Below are 21,343 nucleotides of genomic sequence, written 5' to 3' on the forward strand. Positions count from 1 at the left end.
GTTTGTCACTCCACTAGTACATAATGAGCATTGGTCTGGCGTGCCGTTTCTGACCATCTAATTTTTTTACGTATCCAGATTGGACCAGCTTCAATCTATCTTGATAATAATACCGTACAAATTAAACTAACACAAAAAAAAATATGTTTCACTTACTGCACATGGCTTGATCTTCATCACTGCCATCTTTGCAATCAGCTTCTCCATCGCATTTCCAAGCATTGAGCACACATCGTCCATTAGATTTACATTTGAATTCAAGATCTGGACACGGTAAGTCGCAATGCCTTTCGTCTGAATTGTCACCACAGTCGTCAGTCCCATCACAAATAGTTGCCGATAAAGTGCAGTGTCCATTGTCACACTGGTATTGGCCAGCACGGCAGTGTCGCGGAGGGCAGGTTGTTGGTTCATCCGACCCATCTCTACAATCTTTTTCCCCATCACACCTAAAGACAAAAGAAATTTATTAAACTTTGGTTCTCTGTCATGAAACAGTTTCAAAATATTCACTTTCAAACTATAAGAAATGGTATCAATGGGGGAAAAAACTCAGAACTCAGAAAAACAACAGAGGGAACTAATATTTTTAGCTCTCCCACAAAAGCATCAATCTGCATAGAGAAACTGGTGCCACATGCATTGTTTATGAAAGGAACGGGAAATACTAGTTCCTTGTTGAAAAATGTTCTCTTCTTAGTTTATATGTAACTTGCAACCATAACTTGATGATACACCTACCCCTCAGATAAAGTTTGTATTCAAGCTTTTACCTGTTAGTAATTCAACAATAATGTTAGCCACTAAGCTTAAAAAATTTCTGACGGCACTAAATTATTCTAGAAGAAGCAGGTAAGCCAGAAGAAAACTAACAAATGGATAAATTCAGAAGTTTCAGAAAAATATTTTTTCACTCAGATAGATATTGGAAGGAAAATTAGATTCAGTCACTGGTCGTTAGAACGCCTGTGCAAATAAGGAGCCAACAGCCTAATTTTGAGAGAAACAGATCACTGGAACATTTCTTGGCTCCTTAAAACTTGAGGATCGCATTTGAGAATTAGGTTATTGGCCAAAAGGTTCCTACAATTTTGGGATGAATTAGTTCAGAGCGTTAATAAGGCACTTACTTCCAGAACCAAGGAATACATTTTTCATCCTCGCCTCCACAACGATGTTGGCCTGAAGTACAGTTGGCGATACATGTCTTGTTGTCTCTGTCCAGGTAAAACTGGTTGGGACAGGCACAAGTGTAAGTTACAGGGCTCTTGGAGTCGCTATATCCATCCAAACTTGCGTCGACGCCTGGCACAGGGGTGAGTAAACACAGGTGAGAGCAACCTCCATTGTGATGGTCACTGTCGCACGGATTCACATATGGTAATTGTCGTAGCTGATGGAATACATGAATATCATACGGCCGATGAGTTGTATTCCTCAGAATTTCGAAATTTTTACCTGTCAAATAGAAATTAAATTAGTGGTGACATGCCATAAGTTTGCAAAGTGCTTAAAATTTTCTTCAAAAAAAAAAAAAAAAAAAATGAACAAAATAATCAAAAACCAATGAAAAAGAGAGCAATAATGGTTCAATTACCTACTATCTAAATTTTATAGCTGCATTCAGAATAGATCTGCTGTTATTATTGCAAGACGATACACTGGCCTGTGTCATAATGTTAGGACTGAGTAACTGAAAAAGCATTTCCATCTACACTACATACTTTAAAAAGTCAAAACTTGAACAAAGTTTGTCCCTCTAATTTTCTTCCTCTTAGAATCAACATTTTTAGTTACAAATGTGAAAAATTAGCCCACCTATCCAGCGTAGTTTCTACTTTAACGTAATTTTTAAAAATGGGATGCCCACGGGAGAAGAAATCTTTGTTCTCCAAGGCAAAATCGTGAGTAGACTTCATTTTAATTGAGTTGGAACAGTGATTGAAAGGATTCCAAACAGAATATCAAGAAATTAAAATTACAAAAACAATGAAAAAAAGAAGAGTTATTTTACAATACAAAAATGTGAAAAAAAAAAATTGTACTTAGAAAATAATAACAGCATTTTGTGTCCAACACATGGGGCTAGTGTCGTTAAGTCGTCACCTTCCAGGCAAAGTATCACAAGCGCCATGCGACGTTTAAAAATTTCCGCCGCCATTTTATTTCTTTACTGAGAAATTGTTGGTTGAATCTGTTTGGAAATTTCACTAAATTTTATCGGCAGCACAAAGAAAATTCAGTGAAATTTTCGGACAGCTTCGTTGAACAATTTCTCTGTAAAAAAATATAATGGCGGCGGAAATTTTTAAACGTTGCATGGCGCTTGTGATACTTTGCCTGGAAGGTGACGAAGTGCAGGTAAATCTATTCAATTTCTCAATATTTAGTATCTAGTACTATCTCTAGTACTATCTCTAGTACTATCTCAGTATTTTAAATACGTATATTGATGTAATTTTTTTTACAAAATAAAGTACCTGTGAATTTATTGGCACGATTAATGGACTTCAGGTTCCAGTCAGTCCAAAATAGATTATCTTCAAATAGTGTGATGGCGAATACATGCGGAACTTTTTCACCGGACAGGACGACATGCTTATGCTTGCCGTCAAAGTCTGCTGAAGCAATGTAGTCCAAATGAGCGTCAGCCCAATAAAGCCTTTCTGAGAAGTAATCAATTGTTAAAGCGTTGGGCCAAGCAACATCATCTTCATGAGTCAGGATTCGTGTCATGTTGGAGCCATCCATTCCCATTTTGGCAATGTAAGCCTAACGAAAAAAAGCAAAATATTGATGAGAGAGACCCATAGAGCACAAAAAAACTAGTCTCGTTGGCTGAAAAAGATTTCTATAACATGTAATATTCATTCTACACTTTTAATTCCGGTCAAAAATTGATATTTTGAATGAAATGCACGAAATTAATCCCACCAAACTCGGATGTGCATTAATATGATATTGTAAATACATTAGTGATTGTATTATGTATAATAATAGAGGTAGAATCCTGATGTTTGCAGGAAGGGAGGTGGGAGACTTCCGATCAATCGTTGCTTTAATCATCGATTTGTTAAAAGTAAAAATCAGATTTTTTAAAATTCAATTCAAACACTTGCTATGTGATTTGTATTGAAAAGAGTTGCTAACACTAAACTGTAGCTAAAGCTACAATGCTGATAAGTAGTAAAGCCATGCAAAATATTTAAGAGGATCATAATTATCCAAGAAAAACATTTAGAAGGTAAACTTGTAAAAAGTTTAAGATTCCAAAACAAGAGCCCCTAAGCTTTCTTAAATGAATCACAAGATATTCCAAATTTCAACAATAACAATTACCTGTAGATGCCAACTACTCAAAAACAGATAACCAATTCCAGGGTGTACAGCAAGGCCTCTGGGATCCTGAATGCCTGATTTTAGCGTTTTCCTGTTTGTTCCGTTCAATTCAGCAACGTCCAACTGTTTACTGTGTCGATCAAGCCAATAGAGTTTTCGGCCAACCCAGTCAACAGCAATACCCTCTAGTCCATGGCTGTCGTGATGGATAACTTTTTCTTTTTCAGTTGCACCAATGTTCGTCCTGAAATGATTAAAAACTATTAAGAAAGGATGGACTTCAAACGTTGAAGGATGATTACAAAGGTGTTATGTCCAAAAGAATCGCTTTGGATGTAAACAGTAGCCGTCTAATACTTCATTCACCGCAGACACTTGTGGTCCCTGTATTTTGTTATTCTAAAGATGGGCAGAACCAAATGCTAGGAGCAGGTTAGCAGACGAAAAATGTGAGTGATTTCAGACTTTTAAGGATGTTTGGAGAAAACATTTGTCCCTGTGCTCCAGAGCTCATGCATTGTAGATTGCCAACAAAATCAGCCTGCAATCTAGTGGGCAATGTTGTTAATATCCCCAAATGCCCTAAAAATAGTTGAATTTGAGGAATATTTTGGGTTTTTTGTCTCCCGGGCCAACATATAATTTTGGCTCACATCCACTCCTGAATTACGATTCCAAAAGCTGATACTTAATTGGCCTTTCCAACAGAAAATGCATAAAAAGATGTGACATTTTGTAAAAACCTGAAAATAAAACCTGAGATTGGTGAGGGGAAACGTCTAACTATACCTGTAAATAGTCTTGGCACTGACATCACAGAAGTACATTTTCTGATCCCTAAAATCATAGTCCAAGGCAACAACATTGAGTAGATCTTGATGAACTAGAGAGTAGACAGAAGCGTCGAGGGACATATTGCGAACATAGTATTTGTTGGTGAAAATGAGCCATGGCTGCGAGCGGTCTCTGCGTTTACATGAATGTTCATCAGCTTCTCGGTCATAGTAAGCTTCATCGCATTTACAGTAGTATGAACCAGGAGTGTTGGAGCAAAACTGTGAACAGACTCCAGGAGTTTCCCGACATTCATCTATATCTGCACATGCTTTTCCATCCTCAAGCAATCTAGAAATAGAAAAAAAAAATGAGCTTAATTAAATTGGTCATTCACAAAAAGAATCAAATGCCAAAAATAAAAAATTGGGTTTTTGGTGGTTTGGTATTGCTTGGCCACAGGTGATCTTGTTGCAAAGTGACAAACAGAAAAAAGTATTTTAAAGACCATTTAGATAGCATCACGAATGCAAATCAGCAGTCGAAAGTTATCATAGAGATTTTTCATCTTGTATTTTACATAGAGAATGTGTAAATGGAAGTTTTTGGCCACATTAAAGCTTGAAATACTAGAAATTTGACTATAAATGAGTAAACTATGTTTAAATAAGTCCATTCGTTCTCAAAAAGACTCAATCGCCAATTCCATTTTCCTTCAAACTGTAAGAAAATTTCTAAACCAACCACAATCCGATTTCAAAGGGCATTTGGCACCACATTCGATTCAAGTGATAGGAAATTGTCATTGATTATGCAAGTGATAGATTTAGCCTTGATCCCCCAAAAAAAGGATACCTTACAATTGTAAAAAAAAAGGTTGAGGCTTAAAATATGGAGAAATATGTGGGAAGAACCTACTTGTATCCGGTATTACATTCGCAATAATATCCAGTAGGGGTATCCACACACTTGTGGCCACACTGATGGACATCCACTTTTGAGCACTCGTCAACATTGCAGTGTAGTGGCTCATCACTGTCGTCACTGCAATCAGATACTTTGTTGCACACCAAGTTGTAATCGATACATTGACCATTGTTGCATTGGAACTGTCCTGTTGGACAAGTTGTCGTGTTTTTCTCTGAAAAATCAAAGGGACAAAATTTAAATCTCATTTTTCATTGAACATAGAAGAAGAATGTGAGTTGCTAACTTGGAAGAGGGGAGGAAAATCGATTTTTTACGAAATACTTGGATCATGTGGGTATTATCCCAATCATAAAACTACATGTTTCTACTCGGAGAGATTTTGAAAATTACCTATGGTAAAAAAGAGCTTGCGCTTAAGATTCCCCTTCCTCTGTTTCTTCTGGATTAGTAATTGCACTATGCAAGTTTGTATGATGCTGCGATTGAAAAAGAAGAAGAGTTAGTGTGTCGAGATGTTTGTTTCATCAAGGTGTCTGCAGTTTTTAGAAAAAAAATTATTCAAGATACTTTAAAGTGCAGCCATTTTGATCGCTTTCATTGGATTTTCTGAAATTTTTGGGTAAAAATGTTTTAACTGACTTTTCCACATTTTCTGTTTATCAGTCCTGCAGACACATTGATCATGATACTTTGAGCGTGTAGGTAGGGTTTGCGGGTCATGCATTAGGTTTAGGGGTTTCAGTGGGAGACAAATTAATGTGCCTAAAAAACGAGGAGATATTCTCATGTGGCTATTCGGAAATGTTGAAGAGATGGAGTCTTTTGAAAATACACTGGAACCAGTGAGGGGTAAGTCTTGTTTATAAATGGACTTACTGCAATTAAATTCGTCGGAATTATCTCCGCAGTCATCTTCGCCATCACATCTGTAGCTGTTGCGAATACACTTGAAATTCTGACATGAAAATTCTTGAGGTGTGCAGGTTTTGTATTGCGAGTGGCAGTTCTTTCCTTCATCTGTACCATCGCCACAATCATTATCGTGATCACACAGCCAACCCTGTACAGAGAGAATACGTCAATACGCTTAGAGAGGAGAATACTTAGGTGAAGATAATTGAGATTCAGTACTAATAGTTGGAAAAACATGATTCTAGCTGTTGAAACTTTGTTAAAATAGAAAATCTCTGTAAAAAATTAAAAATGATGGGACTAGATTTATTTAAGATTTTGTTTAATTTTATAGAGTCTCTGTTCCTATACATTATTATGCAGATTATTCACCTGAAATTGGGAGAATCATCTATCTTAAAACTCTTGATGGATCACTTATCATCTAAAAAAAATAATTCCTTGAAGCAATTTCCTTCAAATTCGGTCATTCTGAGGCTATGATCAATTCGAAAAGCCAAAATTCATGACAGTTTAAAAAAGGTTGTCTCGAAATCCACTAGACCAAAAAGACTAGGGTGGGAATGCATGGGAGATTTAAAACGCAAGTTATTTCCATTATCAAATTCAATGATAGAAAAATTTTACAATTAATAATAAAAACCAGCAGCGGTTTTTTATGATGGTAAAGAATACCTACAGAACTTATTTTCAGGAATTATTACCCGGAGAAAGGTATTGAAAATTTCGATGAAGAAAAAAGTTGTTTGACTTGAACAACTTTTAATTCCAGCTGATGAATTACCCTAGGAGAAGGCTGAACGAGAGACTTACTTTATTAATACAACGACCGTTTCCGCAAGTGAACTGATCTTGTGAGCAGGTGGGGGGCGAAGGGCAATGTAGTGCAGTTGAGTTCTCGTCCGCTCCGTCCACACAATCTGGGTCTCCATCACAGAGCCATTTGCGCGGAATACACTGAGCACGACCCCATGCTTTGTTTGCAACACATGTGAACTCGGTTTCATCATCACACTTTCTGTTGTCTGAAATATAAAACCTTATCGGTGAGATTCATGGAAACAAAAGATTGCTTATTGCACCAACCTTCAAGAAGTGTTGAAACATTATGATGTAGGCAAAGTTCCAAACTCGTTTGAAGAAAATCACATGCCAAGCTAACTTATGATTCGTTATTCGTCCGGAATCGTTTCTCATTTCATCTCCTAAATTTTTTATTTATGCATACATAAACACTCATAGACTTGCAAAAATTTGGACATTATAATGTTCCATCTAAACATAGAGGCTACCTACTGGACTTTTCTAGTGACTCTAGAACCTCTCAACAGGCCGATTATTGACATCAATAGACAAAGCAATGGACAAAGAGGACAAACGGAAAATTAGGCAAACCTATTGGTTGAAACAGGTGGTTGTTACGGACAAGGAGGGAAAGTGATGAGCTAACTATAAGATCTCATGTGGGTTGCTATGTTGTTAGTCTCTTGACAGTTAGTCAATAGACTAACTAACCTCTTTACTTACCTCCTCTGTCCATTGCAACCACCTGCTTCCACCGATAAGATCGCTCCCTTTTCTTTTTGTCTGCTTTGTCTATTGCTTTGTCTATTAATTTCAATTATCAGCCTGTAAGGCTCAGGGCATAAGTTATCTAGAGACTTTATTTCGGATGAAATGTAAAGGAAATGATATTTAATTAGAAAGGAAGGGTAATAATTTAGAAAATCTTAGAGAAAAAAACTTAAAGGTGATCTAAATTGTTAAAAAAAGATTGATTTCAGATTTTGGGGGGAGAAGTGGTTCTGGAATGACACCATCAGACGAATGGGAAATAGACATTTTCTCTGAAAGTGACTATTAAAGAAACGACATTTAAGGATGAGTTATGCCAAAGATAACAAAGGTAAGAAAGATACTGACTGCATTGATGGCGCGAATCTTCGTCCGAATTGTCCAAACAATCGTTATCGCCGTCGCAAATGTAGATTCGAGGAATACAGTTGCCATTGTCACAGGTGAACAAGTCTCCGAAGCATGTCCTTCCTTCTGATTTGCAATAATCTGGCGGTTCATCCGTACCATCACCACAATCATCATCGCCGTCGCAGAACCATGTTGCTGGTATGCATCGATGGTTGGGACACCTGTGCACATGGATCATATACAAATTTATGAGAAAAATTTAAAAATTTGAACTGATTGAAGAGTCTCCAGCTCTTCCTTTTTCTAGAATGTTTAGATTATTACATGCTAAATCCTACCATTCCGTGTTCCAAAAACATCACTCCAATCCATGAGTTACCACGGACCTCATGACAATTTTCATGGGTATGCACACATTATACAAGACGATCCAAGGATTCTGGAGTACCAAATTTAGGCATCATCTCTGAAAATTTTGAGCTAATTGAGGTGGAAACTTGAAATTCTACGAGTGGTCCAAGGTCAAAGGAAACGATTTTTGGAAACACCCAAAATTTTAAAGGGACCACAGGGGCAAGAACCTTGGAGGTCATATGGGTGGTGCTGGACTTTTCGATTACCCTGAGTCATTGCATTATATTTCACCATACTTTTAAAGTCATTATAAGAAAACACAAATTCTAAATTTGAACAACTTGATCTTAGAGAAAATTAGTTCTGCCTGTTAGGACATTCAAGGACCAAGGTTTCAAATGGTTAAGACGTTTTTGGACAATGGTATAAGAGGCTACAAACACACCTGAAACTGTTCTGTGGGCAAGTTCTCTGAGCGCAATGCAGTGGGTCTTCATCAGAATTATCTCCACAATCATTATCACCATCGCATAACCAATACGGCTCGACACAAATATTTGTTTTCTCGCATTTCAAATGGTTGGCGGGACATGTCATGTTTCTTGGACACCGATCGTGCGTTTCATCTGAAGTTACATTGTCTTTGCAATCGTTTATTCCATTACATACCTGAGAAAAAATCAATGAGTCATTAAAATAATTAGTCACAAATGGCTTGAAAACATAAAAAAACAAGATGGAGAACGATTCCAAAAATAAAGTTATATAGACACAGAATTTTTATTTTGGCCACTTGGTCGTTTTAATTACCAGTGGTCTGTAAGGACTGTCCGCAGGATAACATTAGTAATAGAAAAATTTAAAAGTAAGTACGCAATTGCATTTAGAAAAAATTGGCCTCCGGCCAATTTATGCGCGGCGCAAGCGCCGCGTACCGGCGCTTCGCGCCGGCATGTGGGGGGGCTTCGCCCCCCATCATGGTGCGAAGATCGCACAAGACTTTCTCGCTTTTGCCGGCGCTCCGCGCCGGCATAGACACTTTTACTGCAATATTTAGAAAAATACTGCCAATTTTACAAAATCATAAAGTTTGATTGGAATTTTGATCGCAGGATAATAGTTATGAAATTTTTATTCAAACCACTGCACTATATTGTAAATGTCTTCGAGATATAGGATGAATTCATACATTCGGACTCGACTTGTCGATATTATGAGGCATCTTCAATTAAATATGTAATTGATTAATGATGCCTCCTATTAAAGACGGCGATCCGTAAAAATCTTAGCTTTTCTACGATTCATTAGGATCCATTAGATTCATTGGCATCATACTTCAGATACGATTATATGTTATAATCTTTCCTTAAGCACGGTCAAAAGCCATCAAAAATCTACTTCAATGGGTAGATTGACTATTCGATGTTTAAATAGTCTTAAAACTAAACGGTTTTCGCTTAGCATCGTCCAAATTTTAAATTTGGCGGGCGAATCTACCTGCTGGTAATGGTTCACCACCCGCCCGCCAAGAGCGCCAGTTCCTTAGCGCGTATCCCCGTAATTCGAAACGAAAACAATAGAGAGCGCTACCTTCTTGCTGCTCGTAACCAGTCGTAACCCCGTGTCAACAAACCTCGCAACAACAACATCAATACCTAATTAAATCAATCATGTTTGTGCAGTTTTATTATATTATTATATTATATTTGTGTTCAGTACCTCGTAAAAAGGAACCGCGAAAGATGGAATCTGCCGGGATTCTAAATTCATCAACAACAAACATATTAGTTTCTAATAAAAATCCAAGTGTCAGTGCTTGCGTTTTAGCTTCGATAATTGTATGTAATGTAAGTACCTGATTAGTTGTCTAATTTTGCTTGGTGTATACCTACGGAGTAATTTTGGAGATAGTATATGATGCATTATACAATGCATTTGAATTCCTAGGTTTCATCTGACTCAAAGTGTTCGCTGCTATTATCTAGGAGCGTACCGACTCATTCATTGGAGAATTGAGCGTTTCCTATCGGCCCCTCTGCAATTATGAGATTAGTCCAAGGACCCTTTAGGAACTTATTTAATGACTCAGGTGGTGCTTTTGAGCCAACTTTCAAAGAATTAAAGGCATTTTTTTAAAATCTACTGTCCATGAGCTCTCCGTCTGACCGAAGTGCTCTCCTCGCTACATGACGCGTAACCCTTCAATTTTTAGTTTAGTCCAAAGACCTCACAGGAACTTAAATTAATGAACCAGGTGGTGCTCTTATGCTAACTTTCGAAGAATTAAAGGCATTTGTTTCTAAAATTTACAGTCCTTGAAAATGAGCTGTTTGTGATAGTAGATGAATAGTTTCATGGTATTGCACATAGTATGAACATTCAGAATTAAAAATTTAAATGGGATGTTATGATGTAGCAAAAAATGGTGTCTTTCCCATTTCTTTATCACAGGGACAAATGTAAGTATGATATCTTCTCTAATTGAGTAAGGTTTCCGTTGACTCCATTTCAATCTGTAAATCCTCAATTAATATGTTCTCAAAAAAAAAAAAACGAACAAACAAACAAAAATTACCTGTGATTGAGGAATGCAACGATGATTGGCACAAGTGAATTCACCTGCAGCACAGGCTGGGTAATTACAGTCCAACTCGTCAGAACCGTCACGACAATCGTTCTCATGGTCACATTTCCATGATTTAAATATGCACCGGCCATTGTTACATCGGAATTCATTTGGATTACATGAATGGTACGCTGGAAAAGGAAGACAGGAGTCTTTAGGTTGAACAAATAATAAACAAAGGGCATAATCTCAATAATTCAAAAATACCTAAAACACAATTCTTTATTTTATTAATTTTTCAACTTGGCAATAATGTTTTCGGCAATTGTTCGATTACTTGCATACAAGATACAAGATCAGCTATTATACTCCAAAAAAATAACCAAAAAGAGTAATTTCTAGTATACTTACTACAGTATTTTGGATCTTCATCACTGTTGTCGCCGCAATCGTCATCTCCATCACAAGACCACATTCTCGAGATACACTTGCCATTGCGACAGTAAAATTTAGACGCTTCGCATGTTAAGTTTTTAGATACGCACATGCGTCCTTCGTTTACCAACTTGCTGTTGTCATCACACTTACATTCAGTCTAAAAGCAAAAAAAGCGAAGATTCAAAGTATGCCGGACTGATTGAAAATGAATTTGCACCGTATGATTGGCAAGGTTCGTCAAGAGGTTTTGAAAACCAGTTGATAGGGAGAGATATATGTAAAGTGTTTTGTCTTCCTCCTAAAAAGCAGTCACCTTGGTCAGAGAGCCCGATTTTTAGGAGCCATCTACTATTTTCAAGGAGCAAAATACATTTTCGGAATTCTTGGAGAATTTTCTTGGATAATTGCAGAGAAATCATGCAAAATGCCAAATACCTATCAAGAACAGTTTGGATTCCTTGATTGTAACCAAAAGAGGCAGGAAGTTTCCAACATCTATCCAATCTATCTATTCCATTATTATCAAGATCTAGAAACTTGTATATTTAGTTTGTCCACTGACAAGCATTAAAATATGTTCACAATAAATTTTGAATCGATTTCAGAAAGAATACAGAGGATCAATTACTGTGTAGTTCCTTTGCTCTTCCTGGATATGATTTACTTCCCGGTTTACTTTTGATGCTGGTGTGGAAAACGAGAAAGAATCTCCAATGCAAATGTTAGAAATGTTTAGAACCGAAGTTTGAAAAAACAAAGTTACCGTTCCGTTCGGAGCAGGATGACAGGACTGAGCACAGCCACCGTTGTTAATGTGACAAGGATTGACTGAACATTTCTGTTTCTCTGCGGAGTATACATGGATATCTCTTGGAGAATCCTCTAAACGTTTCACCATCTCTATCATATTAGCGCCGGTATGTTTCTCCGCTCGATACACACCTCTCAGTTGTAGGTCTGTCCAGTAGATATAATTGCGATGAACTGTTATTGCAAATGGATAAATAGTTGCTGATACTAAAACCTAAAAAACATAAATTGTACATTTATTAAATTTTACTGTAAACTTTATAGAAGAAATTTAAGGCTTTCGAATTTTTCAACAAAAATTTTTTTTTTGACTGACAAGACATCGATGTTTCATAAGCTGAAGATAAAAGAATAAAGCCTCTCATTATATTTTTCAGTTTTATTCAAGGTTTTTATTAACACTCTTCACGCAGTCTGATCTAAACATTAGAACACAGATCGCATGGCATGACATCATTTTTGACACGCATGTTCATCTACACTGGTAGTGCATGGTTAAATTGTTTATCTTGCTTTTAAAACTAATATTAGGAGTATTATTAAAAACCTTCAAGTTTAGAAGTTCTGTCATATTTCTTTTCGACCATCCATCATTATGATTTCATGATAAAAAATATTTGCATATTGATACACAGTATTATTCAACCTTGACACTTTGCAAACATAAAATAATATCAGTTACCAAAATAATTTTTGATAATCTTGTAAAATAACAAAATTACGATAAAAATATATTTTACCTCTCTTTTTTCACCGTTTAGAGTGGATCTTTCTATTTTTTCTCTGACAGCATCAGTCCAATACAACATTCTATCTTCAAAATCAACTGCTAAGCCACTAGGCTGTGATAAATCTTTCTCGATGATCGCTTTTTTCAAAGAGCCAGCCATTGTAGTGCGGAAAATTTTCCCTGACGTACCAAATCTTCCCCAATCAGTGTAATACAGTGACCTGAAAGAGCAAAACCAAATATATATTCATGAAAAGATTCTATCGAAAGGAGATTTATCTGAAATTTTACTCATTATTTTTGAATATTCAGATTTTTTGCATATGCAGTAAAACTTCGATATGACAAACGTCGATTTAACAAATTCTTCGAATTATCGAATTTATTTCGCGGTCCTGAAAAAGTCCCTATCTTTTCAATGTAAATTAAATTCTATTTAACAAATTTCGGCAAAACGAATATTGGGTTTAACAAATATTCGGTTTAACGAAAGAAATCCTTAATACGGGTACGATCTTTACCATGTAAATCGAACTCTATTTAACGAATGCACGGAAATTTCCGCGCGTCCAACAGCAATGCTGGGGAAAGCATGTTTGTAATAAGCTTCTTTCATATTTTTTTTCCCGCCAATTTTCTGTACATCGTCGGGGTTAAGAGAAGGTGGGGAGGGGGGGGGGGGTTGTGTACAGGAAACTGGAGAAACCGAATAATTCAAAAAAATGATTGTGGCCAAAACTCAGGTTTTTCGCGGGTTTCAATTTAACAAATTTTTTATTCCTCGAAGTTTATCGCCAGTCCCCAGAAATTTGTTAAATCGAAGTTTTACTGTAGTTTTAACCTTTTACATTAAATCAATTCATTTAATCGACCAAGAGTAGAAAAGCACTCATAAACTTAACGAGCATTAGTGAACCAGTTCTTTCGTAAAAATCCAAAAATGTTATATATTTCATTTCGTAGATAAACATGCTTGCTGCTTCAGAATTAAAGTATTTTGATTAATTTTTGAAAAATAAGGTTTTAAGCAGCAACGTTGAAAACATTACTGATCCAATGAGTAAAAAATTAATACGAACCCATTGCAAGGATCGACGACAATCGCTCTTGGACGTTCAACTCTGGCAATCATGACCAAATCAGAACCATCAAGGTTCATAGCATAGATGGAGTTATTCGAAGAATCCGTCCAATAGATTTTCTTCTGGGTCCAATCGTAAGAAATTCCCTCAGGGTTGATTCCACGGCTGATGATTGGTTTAATTTGAGAACTGCTGGGATTACTGCTATCAAGAGACGCTATTCTTGCCAAAGGTCGTATTTGAGTGAAGAGAAGTTTGTGGTCAGCGTAGTCAAACTCAACCCCCACTACGTTCGTCAAATTGCCCTGGAAAAAATTTTAAGGTAAATAATTAAAAATAAGTAAGAGAGAGAGCTGCATTTGCTTTATTTTCAGCAATGGTAGTAACATCTTTCATGGCGCTGAACTTCCTCACATGAGGATGCTCTGTTTCCAGAAGTTCAAGGTTATTTTGGAAGTATACTTCGAAACTTTACATGCAAAAGTGGCAAACATTAAATTTTTCTGCTAGTATAATTGCTCGAGAATTGGTTGGATTATGAATTGTCCATTATAGCTTGCATGCGAAATTCGTGCACACTCTAGGGCTTCTTGAAGGACTTGAAATCGGGGAAAATTTTTTCAGGTAAAGAGAAGGGTGCCAGTAAGGCAAAACAATATACGAGAATCCACCCCCTCAAAACTTTTCATGAGAGAATGATATCTTTGTCAACATTCAGAGGAAACTAAGGGCTTTCAAATTCATTACCATTAAAATGTTGACCGAGCTACAGGAAAAGAAGCGGAATTAACAACATTTTTGAATTCAACTTTTGCAGTTAGGTTTCAAGGGCAGCCAACAAGGCAAATTAAACCTAATGGGAAATAACTTATAACTTAAACTATATCAAACGGAAAAATTTTAATTTGGAAGGACTACGTTACAATATTTTCATGATTTATTTTTTATTTCTTCCCTTTCAAGGACAAGGCTCTTTTTTTCTACCATTGAGAAGATTTTATTCGAGCATTTAAGAAATTGAGACCTGACTTACAGTGTTCTTGTAACAAGGAATATATAATCACTCTTAGAATTACTTCCTTAAACTTATTGAAATTGTGACAATTGAATGATACTCACAACTGGCTTGAACGGTACGCCTGTTGATTGCGGGGAAAGGTTAACAGATCTTATTTCCGTGCGGGTTGAGAAGACAAGATATTCAGACAATGTATCACACTGAGTTCCACCTGGACCAGAGTTGATACCGGTAGCGCAATCACACCGGAACCGGAACTTGCTTGGAGAGTAATCGGGAGGGAAAGAGAAACACAGTTGAGCACATCCTCCATTTCCTAGAAATACATGCATAGTTAAAATGTATCAAAATCGGTCTCATTGTCAGTTATTTTAAAAAAAATGGCAGAAAAATTACCAAGTCCAAATTTGGACAAACAGCAAAAAAGTCCAAGTCCACACCTATAAGACATCATGATTGGAACCCTTAGATGTCATGAATCGTTGTTATTTGTCATTATTATCTGTGGCTGATTTTCATTGTTGTTATCTGGCAGTTCAAAAATTCAGAAACTCCCCCCCCCCCCTCCATCAGGAGTAAAGAATGACGTATGAAAGACCTGAAATAATGTCAACTCCTGAGGTGCTCTGCGTAGACTTGATTCAATGAAACAGTGCTTAACAGAAACTTGGGTATCCACTCTTAAGCTGGAAGTAGAACTATTGTTTCCGATTTATTATTTAAAGGTAGGATTAAGATACTGCTTGTGAGAGACTCTTAAATGATAACTAGTAAAATACCTAATCTTGAGCATGGATTTGTATCATCTGGCGGCTGGCTGATGACATCAAAGATTGCGATATCTCTAAGTCGCGGTAAGTTGGAACGCACAACTGTGGGTAGAGAATTGTTTCCTTGCAACTTGGAAGCTTTGTAAATGGACTGGAGATTGCGGTCAACCCAATAGACATCGCTCATATGAATTGCAATACCCATGGGGTTCGGTAAGTTCCGTCTAATAATCTGAAAAGGAAAAGAAGTTCTTGTAGACATAGTTATGAGGACGATGTGAGGAAAAAGTTTCAATAAAAAATTTGCACTTAAAAAGTAGTCTTTGACTGGTAGAATGGAGTCTTGAAATATTTTTGTTACTGGCTTATTAATAGGCTAAAAGGTATTACTACTAATTAACTAAGAGTCACCAGATTGCGTCTTCTGCACTTGATTTAAAATGTTTGCTGAAGATTGACAGTGCAATGGATAAGTAAACAATACATGAAAGTGCTAATATTCGAAAAACATTCCCAAAAGATCCACATTCTCACAAAGTCAAAAATAGAAAATTGAGCGTACAAAGTAAGAGGCATCAGAATTTTTATTAATTTTTTTTTCCCCCCTAGAATTTCGATGCAAGAAAGCTAACAGCATTTCAGGTTGGGCGCTACGTTGAAAGCTGGGAAAGTAGGCTTATCACATATTAAATGAAACAGCGATTTAACATACCTGTCGGTTGCCTCCGTTAAAGGATATTTTTTGAATCATATCCAGTTTTGAGTCGACCCAGTAAACATCATGAGTATTCATATCAATGGTCAAATCTCGAGGCATGCTGATACCGTTTGAAACAACAGGCTGCCAGTTGGATCCATCCAAGAAAGCTTTGCCAATTCTAGGATGTTGTCCATAATCAATCCAGTACAGCAATCTACAATCAAAATGTTATAATTAGAGGGGTATACTTTCCACTTTCCATAACAAATGAGATCATATACAAACGACAAATTGGTGGAACTGGGTGGTATCATCCAATTGTCGGTAGGAAACATTCTTCGGTCTCTCAAAGAATAAGCTAAGAGTGTTTTGGTTCATTTTTGTGCCAAAAAATAGCAGAAAGTTATCCTGAATTTAGCACAGTAAAACTTAAAAAAGTTTTTCCTAAAAAAAATATATTTTGAACAACCAACTTCAAACCCTTAAGATTTTGCTCAACATTTTGTGGTTTCAAGATTTCATAAAACACTTTGCTGAGCGGTGGTGCCAATATTTCGATTTTGAGATTCTTTCGTAAAGTAGTCCATTTTACTACAGGTGGTCATAATGGAAATGCTAAAAGGAGGGATTATTTTAAAGGTATATGCATGGAATATCTAAAAATTCGGCATAGGCTAAAATTCTATACAATTTGATGTAATGTTCCTCACAACCTTCTGAGCATTATAAGCTTTTCAAATCAAACTTTCTACATACAAAGATCCAGAAAAACCAGGTTAAAAAATGAATTCGTCCGCATTGATGAACTCTTTATTCCGTAGAAATCTGACTGAAAAATTCACTTTTCAACCATGTTTTCTCGACAATGGCACAAAGAATGTTCCATTTTAAAAGCTATAGGAAGTTGTAGGGAACATATATTATATCAAATGATATCAAATTTAGCCAGCACCGAATTTCTTGATATTTCGTGCATAGTCCTTTGAAGAGAATTAGAACTCAAGTTTGAAATGATCCTAATTTTTGTAACAGTTCATAGCAATAAAAGGCTGTAATTTTTTTCTTTTTTTTTTCTTTTTTTTTAACATAAATGGAAAGTTATTCAAAATGTATAAATCAAAGAATTGAAACATTGGATAAAGTAAATAAAAAATAAACAAAAAAATGGCTAAGAGAGGGAGCAAAACTGAAAAACAAAAAAAATTCCCTCAAAATTACCTTTTAATTGGGTTAACGGCAAGCTCTTTCGGTGCATCCGTGGTTGTTTTGACCAAGACTTTCCTGTTCGAACCATCCAGCCAGCAGACCTCCAGGTAGTTTTCGTGAGGGAAGACGTTCGTGAAATACAAATTGCCAGCAATCCAATCGACAGCAATACCTCGGATACCATTTGAGCCCACTCCTTCTTTGATAACACGGGTAAGCTCTGTACCATTAGGCCGGATACGGAAGATACCATTCCAAATTCCTCGGTTAAATTCAACCCAGTAAATCCAGTTTTGAGCATAATGAATGTCAACATGTAGAATATGATGACCTGAAATAATAACAGATAAAGGTTGTTGTACAGTCGAATTAATTTTATTTTTATTTGGATTATGTCATTGCTGAGCTGCAGACAAAGCTCCACCATAATAATACACTCAGGTAATCAACCGAAGAAACATAACCTGGCATCAAGCTAAAATTTTGAGAGCCAAATAAAATCCTGTTTTGGTGGAGAAGCAATTTAAATATTTGAATCTGTTATTCTATTTAAAAATTTTAACATACTTTAATTTAGAGGAAAAATATGTTTGTAAAAACTATTCCTTCTTTTAAACTTTATGACTTTCCATTGGTATGATACGGTTGGAGCGTATTAAAAGATACATTAATATTTCACGATCAAGCAAACAAGGTTTGTTGTCAGGACAGGTTCAATCAAGAGATAAAAAAAGCAACTTACCTGGTCCAGCGATGGGTGTCATGGCCTCTGAAGAATCTTTCAAACTGAAACCTCTGCTGATGTCAAGTTGCGATACGATAGCAAAAGTACTGTAAGGCGAGCAGGTGATATCAGCATCTTTCTTGTAGCCGATTGAACATAGACAAGTCCTTGTTCCACTCTCCGCAGGTATGCACATCTGATTACAACCACCATTGTTCGTCAAACAGGGGTGTCCCATTTCTGAAATAAAACAGCCGTTGACTTTACAGTTAAATGTAAAACAAATGGTTTTGGTAAAAAAATTGATAACGTTAGACTCAACTTGCTTTGTTGTGCAGTTTTTCAGGAGATATTGCTCATTATTTATTTGCAATAACATTTTATGATACTGTTGCCGCAGTAAGAGAAAACTGGAAAATAACCTCTTTCCTTAATCAAAGACGATTGACATCAAACTCAAGATAAATCCAACAAATTTAGCAAGTGAATAAGTGGAGATATATTTATAGATGTTAATCCATGAAATCAAATTCTACAAAAATGGGACGAAATGAGAATTACCTGGTCGTTTCCTGAATATTGTGAATGTTTTCAGATCAGCATCATTATCGATAATCAATTGTGGGTTGAGTCCATCTGATACATCAACCCTTTCAAGCTTGTCGTATCTTGGATCCAAGTAGTATAATCGACGGTCAATCACTCCGATAGCTTGCGGATAGGCAATGTTGTTCTTTTGATCAAGAAGCACCCTGGAGTTTTTGCCATTTATATCCATTTGTCGGATCTATAAATACAAATGAACAAATTAAAATAATATAGGGATTGTAAAGTTTAATTTTGTAATTTCACAATTAGTACATATTTTGAGCGCAGCTAATAAACAAGCGCTAAGCTTTTTTGATGATGTAAGTTAGTGTTTGAATAACTTTAGCTATCCTGATAACAGTGCAAAGTGAAATTTCTGGAACCCTCGATGAGGATATTTTTGGAGTACTCACCTCACTGGGATATGAGGTACTGTAGTACAACACACGTTGCTCCAAATCGATTGTCAGTGCGATGGGAGCTGCTCCATTTGAGAGAATGATTGATGGGTTTGATCCATCCATATTCACTTTACCAATCTTCGGGGGGACACCAAATCCTCCTTCGTCAATCCAATATAGTTTCCTTGAAAATAAAATTATAAAAATTCTGAATAATTCCGATAATATAGAGTAGCTTTGATAGTAGATAAATTTTCCTCGAGACTAAAAAGTTTTATTTCCTCATAGAAAAAACATTATCTACTATTTAAGAGCAGGTAACTGAATAGTTAGAATGAATGAATCAGGGCTATAAAAATTTTTTAATCTTTGGAAAGACGCTATATTAAACCATCTTTTAAGCAGGTATACTTTTGTCCTACACGGACAGACTGGATATCAATAATCTTACAAGAGAAACATTTAAAGTGCAGTTAAAATTTGCTATATAGAATTATCAAGGGACCGAGAGAAATTTTGACTCTAGCGGCTTTTCATTTCACCGCTTTACCACTTAGCACAAAATGGCTCGAAAATTCGAGCCAAGCAATTTCAAGAACCTTGTAAGTGATTTTTCAAGTAACTTCCAAATTTTTCAATTATTGATTAAAAATTTTGATTTTTTTTTGTGAATTTTCAAATTTTATCTCTTAACTTTCAACAAATCATCAAAAGACACTAAGAATCCTAAAATTTGAAACTCTTACTTCTGCACTTCCTTCAAAAACACAGATGGATCATCATAAACCATTTTTTGAATCGTTTCTTTAAACCGTTTCTTGAAATTGTTCTGAAAATCGCTACTTTTTCTAGATTTTTCATGAATAAAATCGTATTTTTGTCAGGTTTTCCGAAAACTTTCCTTGGACTTAAGCAGTTTTTCTCCGCAACAAGAGTCATGAATTCAATTCGTCTTTTACAAAGTTTTATTTCATTAAAAATAAACATGAAAAAGGAAGAGACCAAGCTACTTCATTCAGTTGATCGAATATCGATATAAAAAGATCTGTGAAGATGAAAAAGAATTTACCCTTCGTAAGGATCCAAGGTAATGACACTAGGCCTTGACACAGAGGTTTCATTGCCGTTGTTTGCCAAAATGATAGCTCTATATTTAGGTTTGCCATCTACTTTAACGGCTTCGATGTTCGATGCAAGTCTGTTGCCGATGAACAAGTTGCGTCCAAGCCAGTCAAATGCAATTGTGTATGGAGCTCCGACCAAACCAGTAACGCTTGACAGGAATTCAGTTTTGTTCCCACCATGGTAGGACATGGAATAAATTGTACACTAAGGTACGAAACAAAAAAAAACATTGGTGAATAAAAGATAGTGAATCAATTAAAAACAAAAAAAAATCATAAAAACTTCTGAAAAGGTTAAGGAGGCAAAAAAACTTTCCTCGATTAGATAAGATCGTTTTAATATTATAGGCAAAAAAAGAACTGACTGAAAACTGACTCCAAACCGACATATGTTAGTCTAATTGAACGTGATGAATCTATCATCTGATCCGTACCAAAAAAAGAAACGTCTCTCATTCAGGTTGACTAACCACTTGGTTCAAACTTTCGAAGTGATACTTATTTAAAAAATTAGATTCATTTACTTTTGCCAAAATTTTTGACACATTTAAGATACCAGTCTATTATTTGCAATACCGGACAACAGTGTGTATAACTCTCTTTTTTACCCAAAAGAGATACCGTTTCCACTGATATAGAATGCCTTAAAAAGTTAAACCGATCCAAGAAACAAATTTTGAGAGTAGATTTTAAAATTTGTACTCACATTTTCACTGACATTTCCATCTTCATCCTGTTTCCTTCCCTCCACCCAAAACAAAGTTCCAGTTTTACGATCATAATCAACTTGCACACCACCATCAACTCCGATGACTGGTGTGATGAAACCACTGGATTTGTCCTTTGGTGTTAAACTTACGTCCACAATTTGAGATGCTCTCATGACTAGAAGGAAATTTGACTCCTCTGAAAAATTTTAAAAACAAGGATAAGTCAAAGAAAAGAATAAAA

General features: G+C 36.0%; 1 protein-coding gene across 1 annotated transcript in view; it reads right to left on the reverse strand.

The window, feature by feature from the left end:
• Window positions 1-21,343, reverse strand: part of mgl (low-density lipoprotein receptor-related protein megalin) — a 188,165-nt gene that overhangs the window by 9,896 nt on the left and 156,926 nt on the right. The window contains exons 27-50 of the mRNA XM_019044291.2: window positions 21,099-21,298; window positions 20,338-20,597; window positions 19,281-19,452; window positions 18,841-19,066; window positions 18,298-18,519; window positions 17,568-17,886; window positions 16,362-16,563; window positions 15,659-15,881; window positions 14,981-15,195; window positions 13,859-14,166; window positions 12,790-13,000; window positions 12,003-12,263; window positions 11,213-11,396; window positions 10,811-10,992; window positions 8,681-8,904; window positions 7,879-8,102; window positions 6,769-6,980; window positions 5,920-6,103; window positions 5,032-5,254; window positions 4,129-4,464; window positions 3,340-3,583; window positions 2,481-2,772; window positions 1,131-1,458; window positions 157-449 (exon numbers count right to left, since the gene is read on the reverse strand). Of these exons, the coding sequence (XP_018899836.1) occupies window positions 157-449; window positions 1,131-1,458; window positions 2,481-2,772; window positions 3,340-3,583; window positions 4,129-4,464; window positions 5,032-5,254; window positions 5,920-6,103; window positions 6,769-6,980; window positions 7,879-8,102; window positions 8,681-8,904; window positions 10,811-10,992; window positions 11,213-11,396; window positions 12,003-12,263; window positions 12,790-13,000; window positions 13,859-14,166; window positions 14,981-15,195; window positions 15,659-15,881; window positions 16,362-16,563; window positions 17,568-17,886; window positions 18,298-18,519; window positions 18,841-19,066; window positions 19,281-19,452; window positions 20,338-20,597; window positions 21,099-21,298 (5,745 nt within the window). The remainder of the gene's footprint in view (window positions 1-156; window positions 450-1,130; window positions 1,459-2,480; window positions 2,773-3,339; window positions 3,584-4,128; window positions 4,465-5,031; window positions 5,255-5,919; window positions 6,104-6,768; window positions 6,981-7,878; window positions 8,103-8,680; window positions 8,905-10,810; window positions 10,993-11,212; window positions 11,397-12,002; window positions 12,264-12,789; window positions 13,001-13,858; window positions 14,167-14,980; window positions 15,196-15,658; window positions 15,882-16,361; window positions 16,564-17,567; window positions 17,887-18,297; window positions 18,520-18,840; window positions 19,067-19,280; window positions 19,453-20,337; window positions 20,598-21,098; window positions 21,299-21,343) is intronic.

Source organism: Bemisia tabaci, chromosome 5, assembly GCF_918797505.1.
Source record: "Bemisia tabaci chromosome 5, PGI_BMITA_v3".
NCBI classification, from domain to species: Eukaryota; Metazoa; Arthropoda; class Insecta; order Hemiptera; family Aleyrodidae; genus Bemisia; species Bemisia tabaci.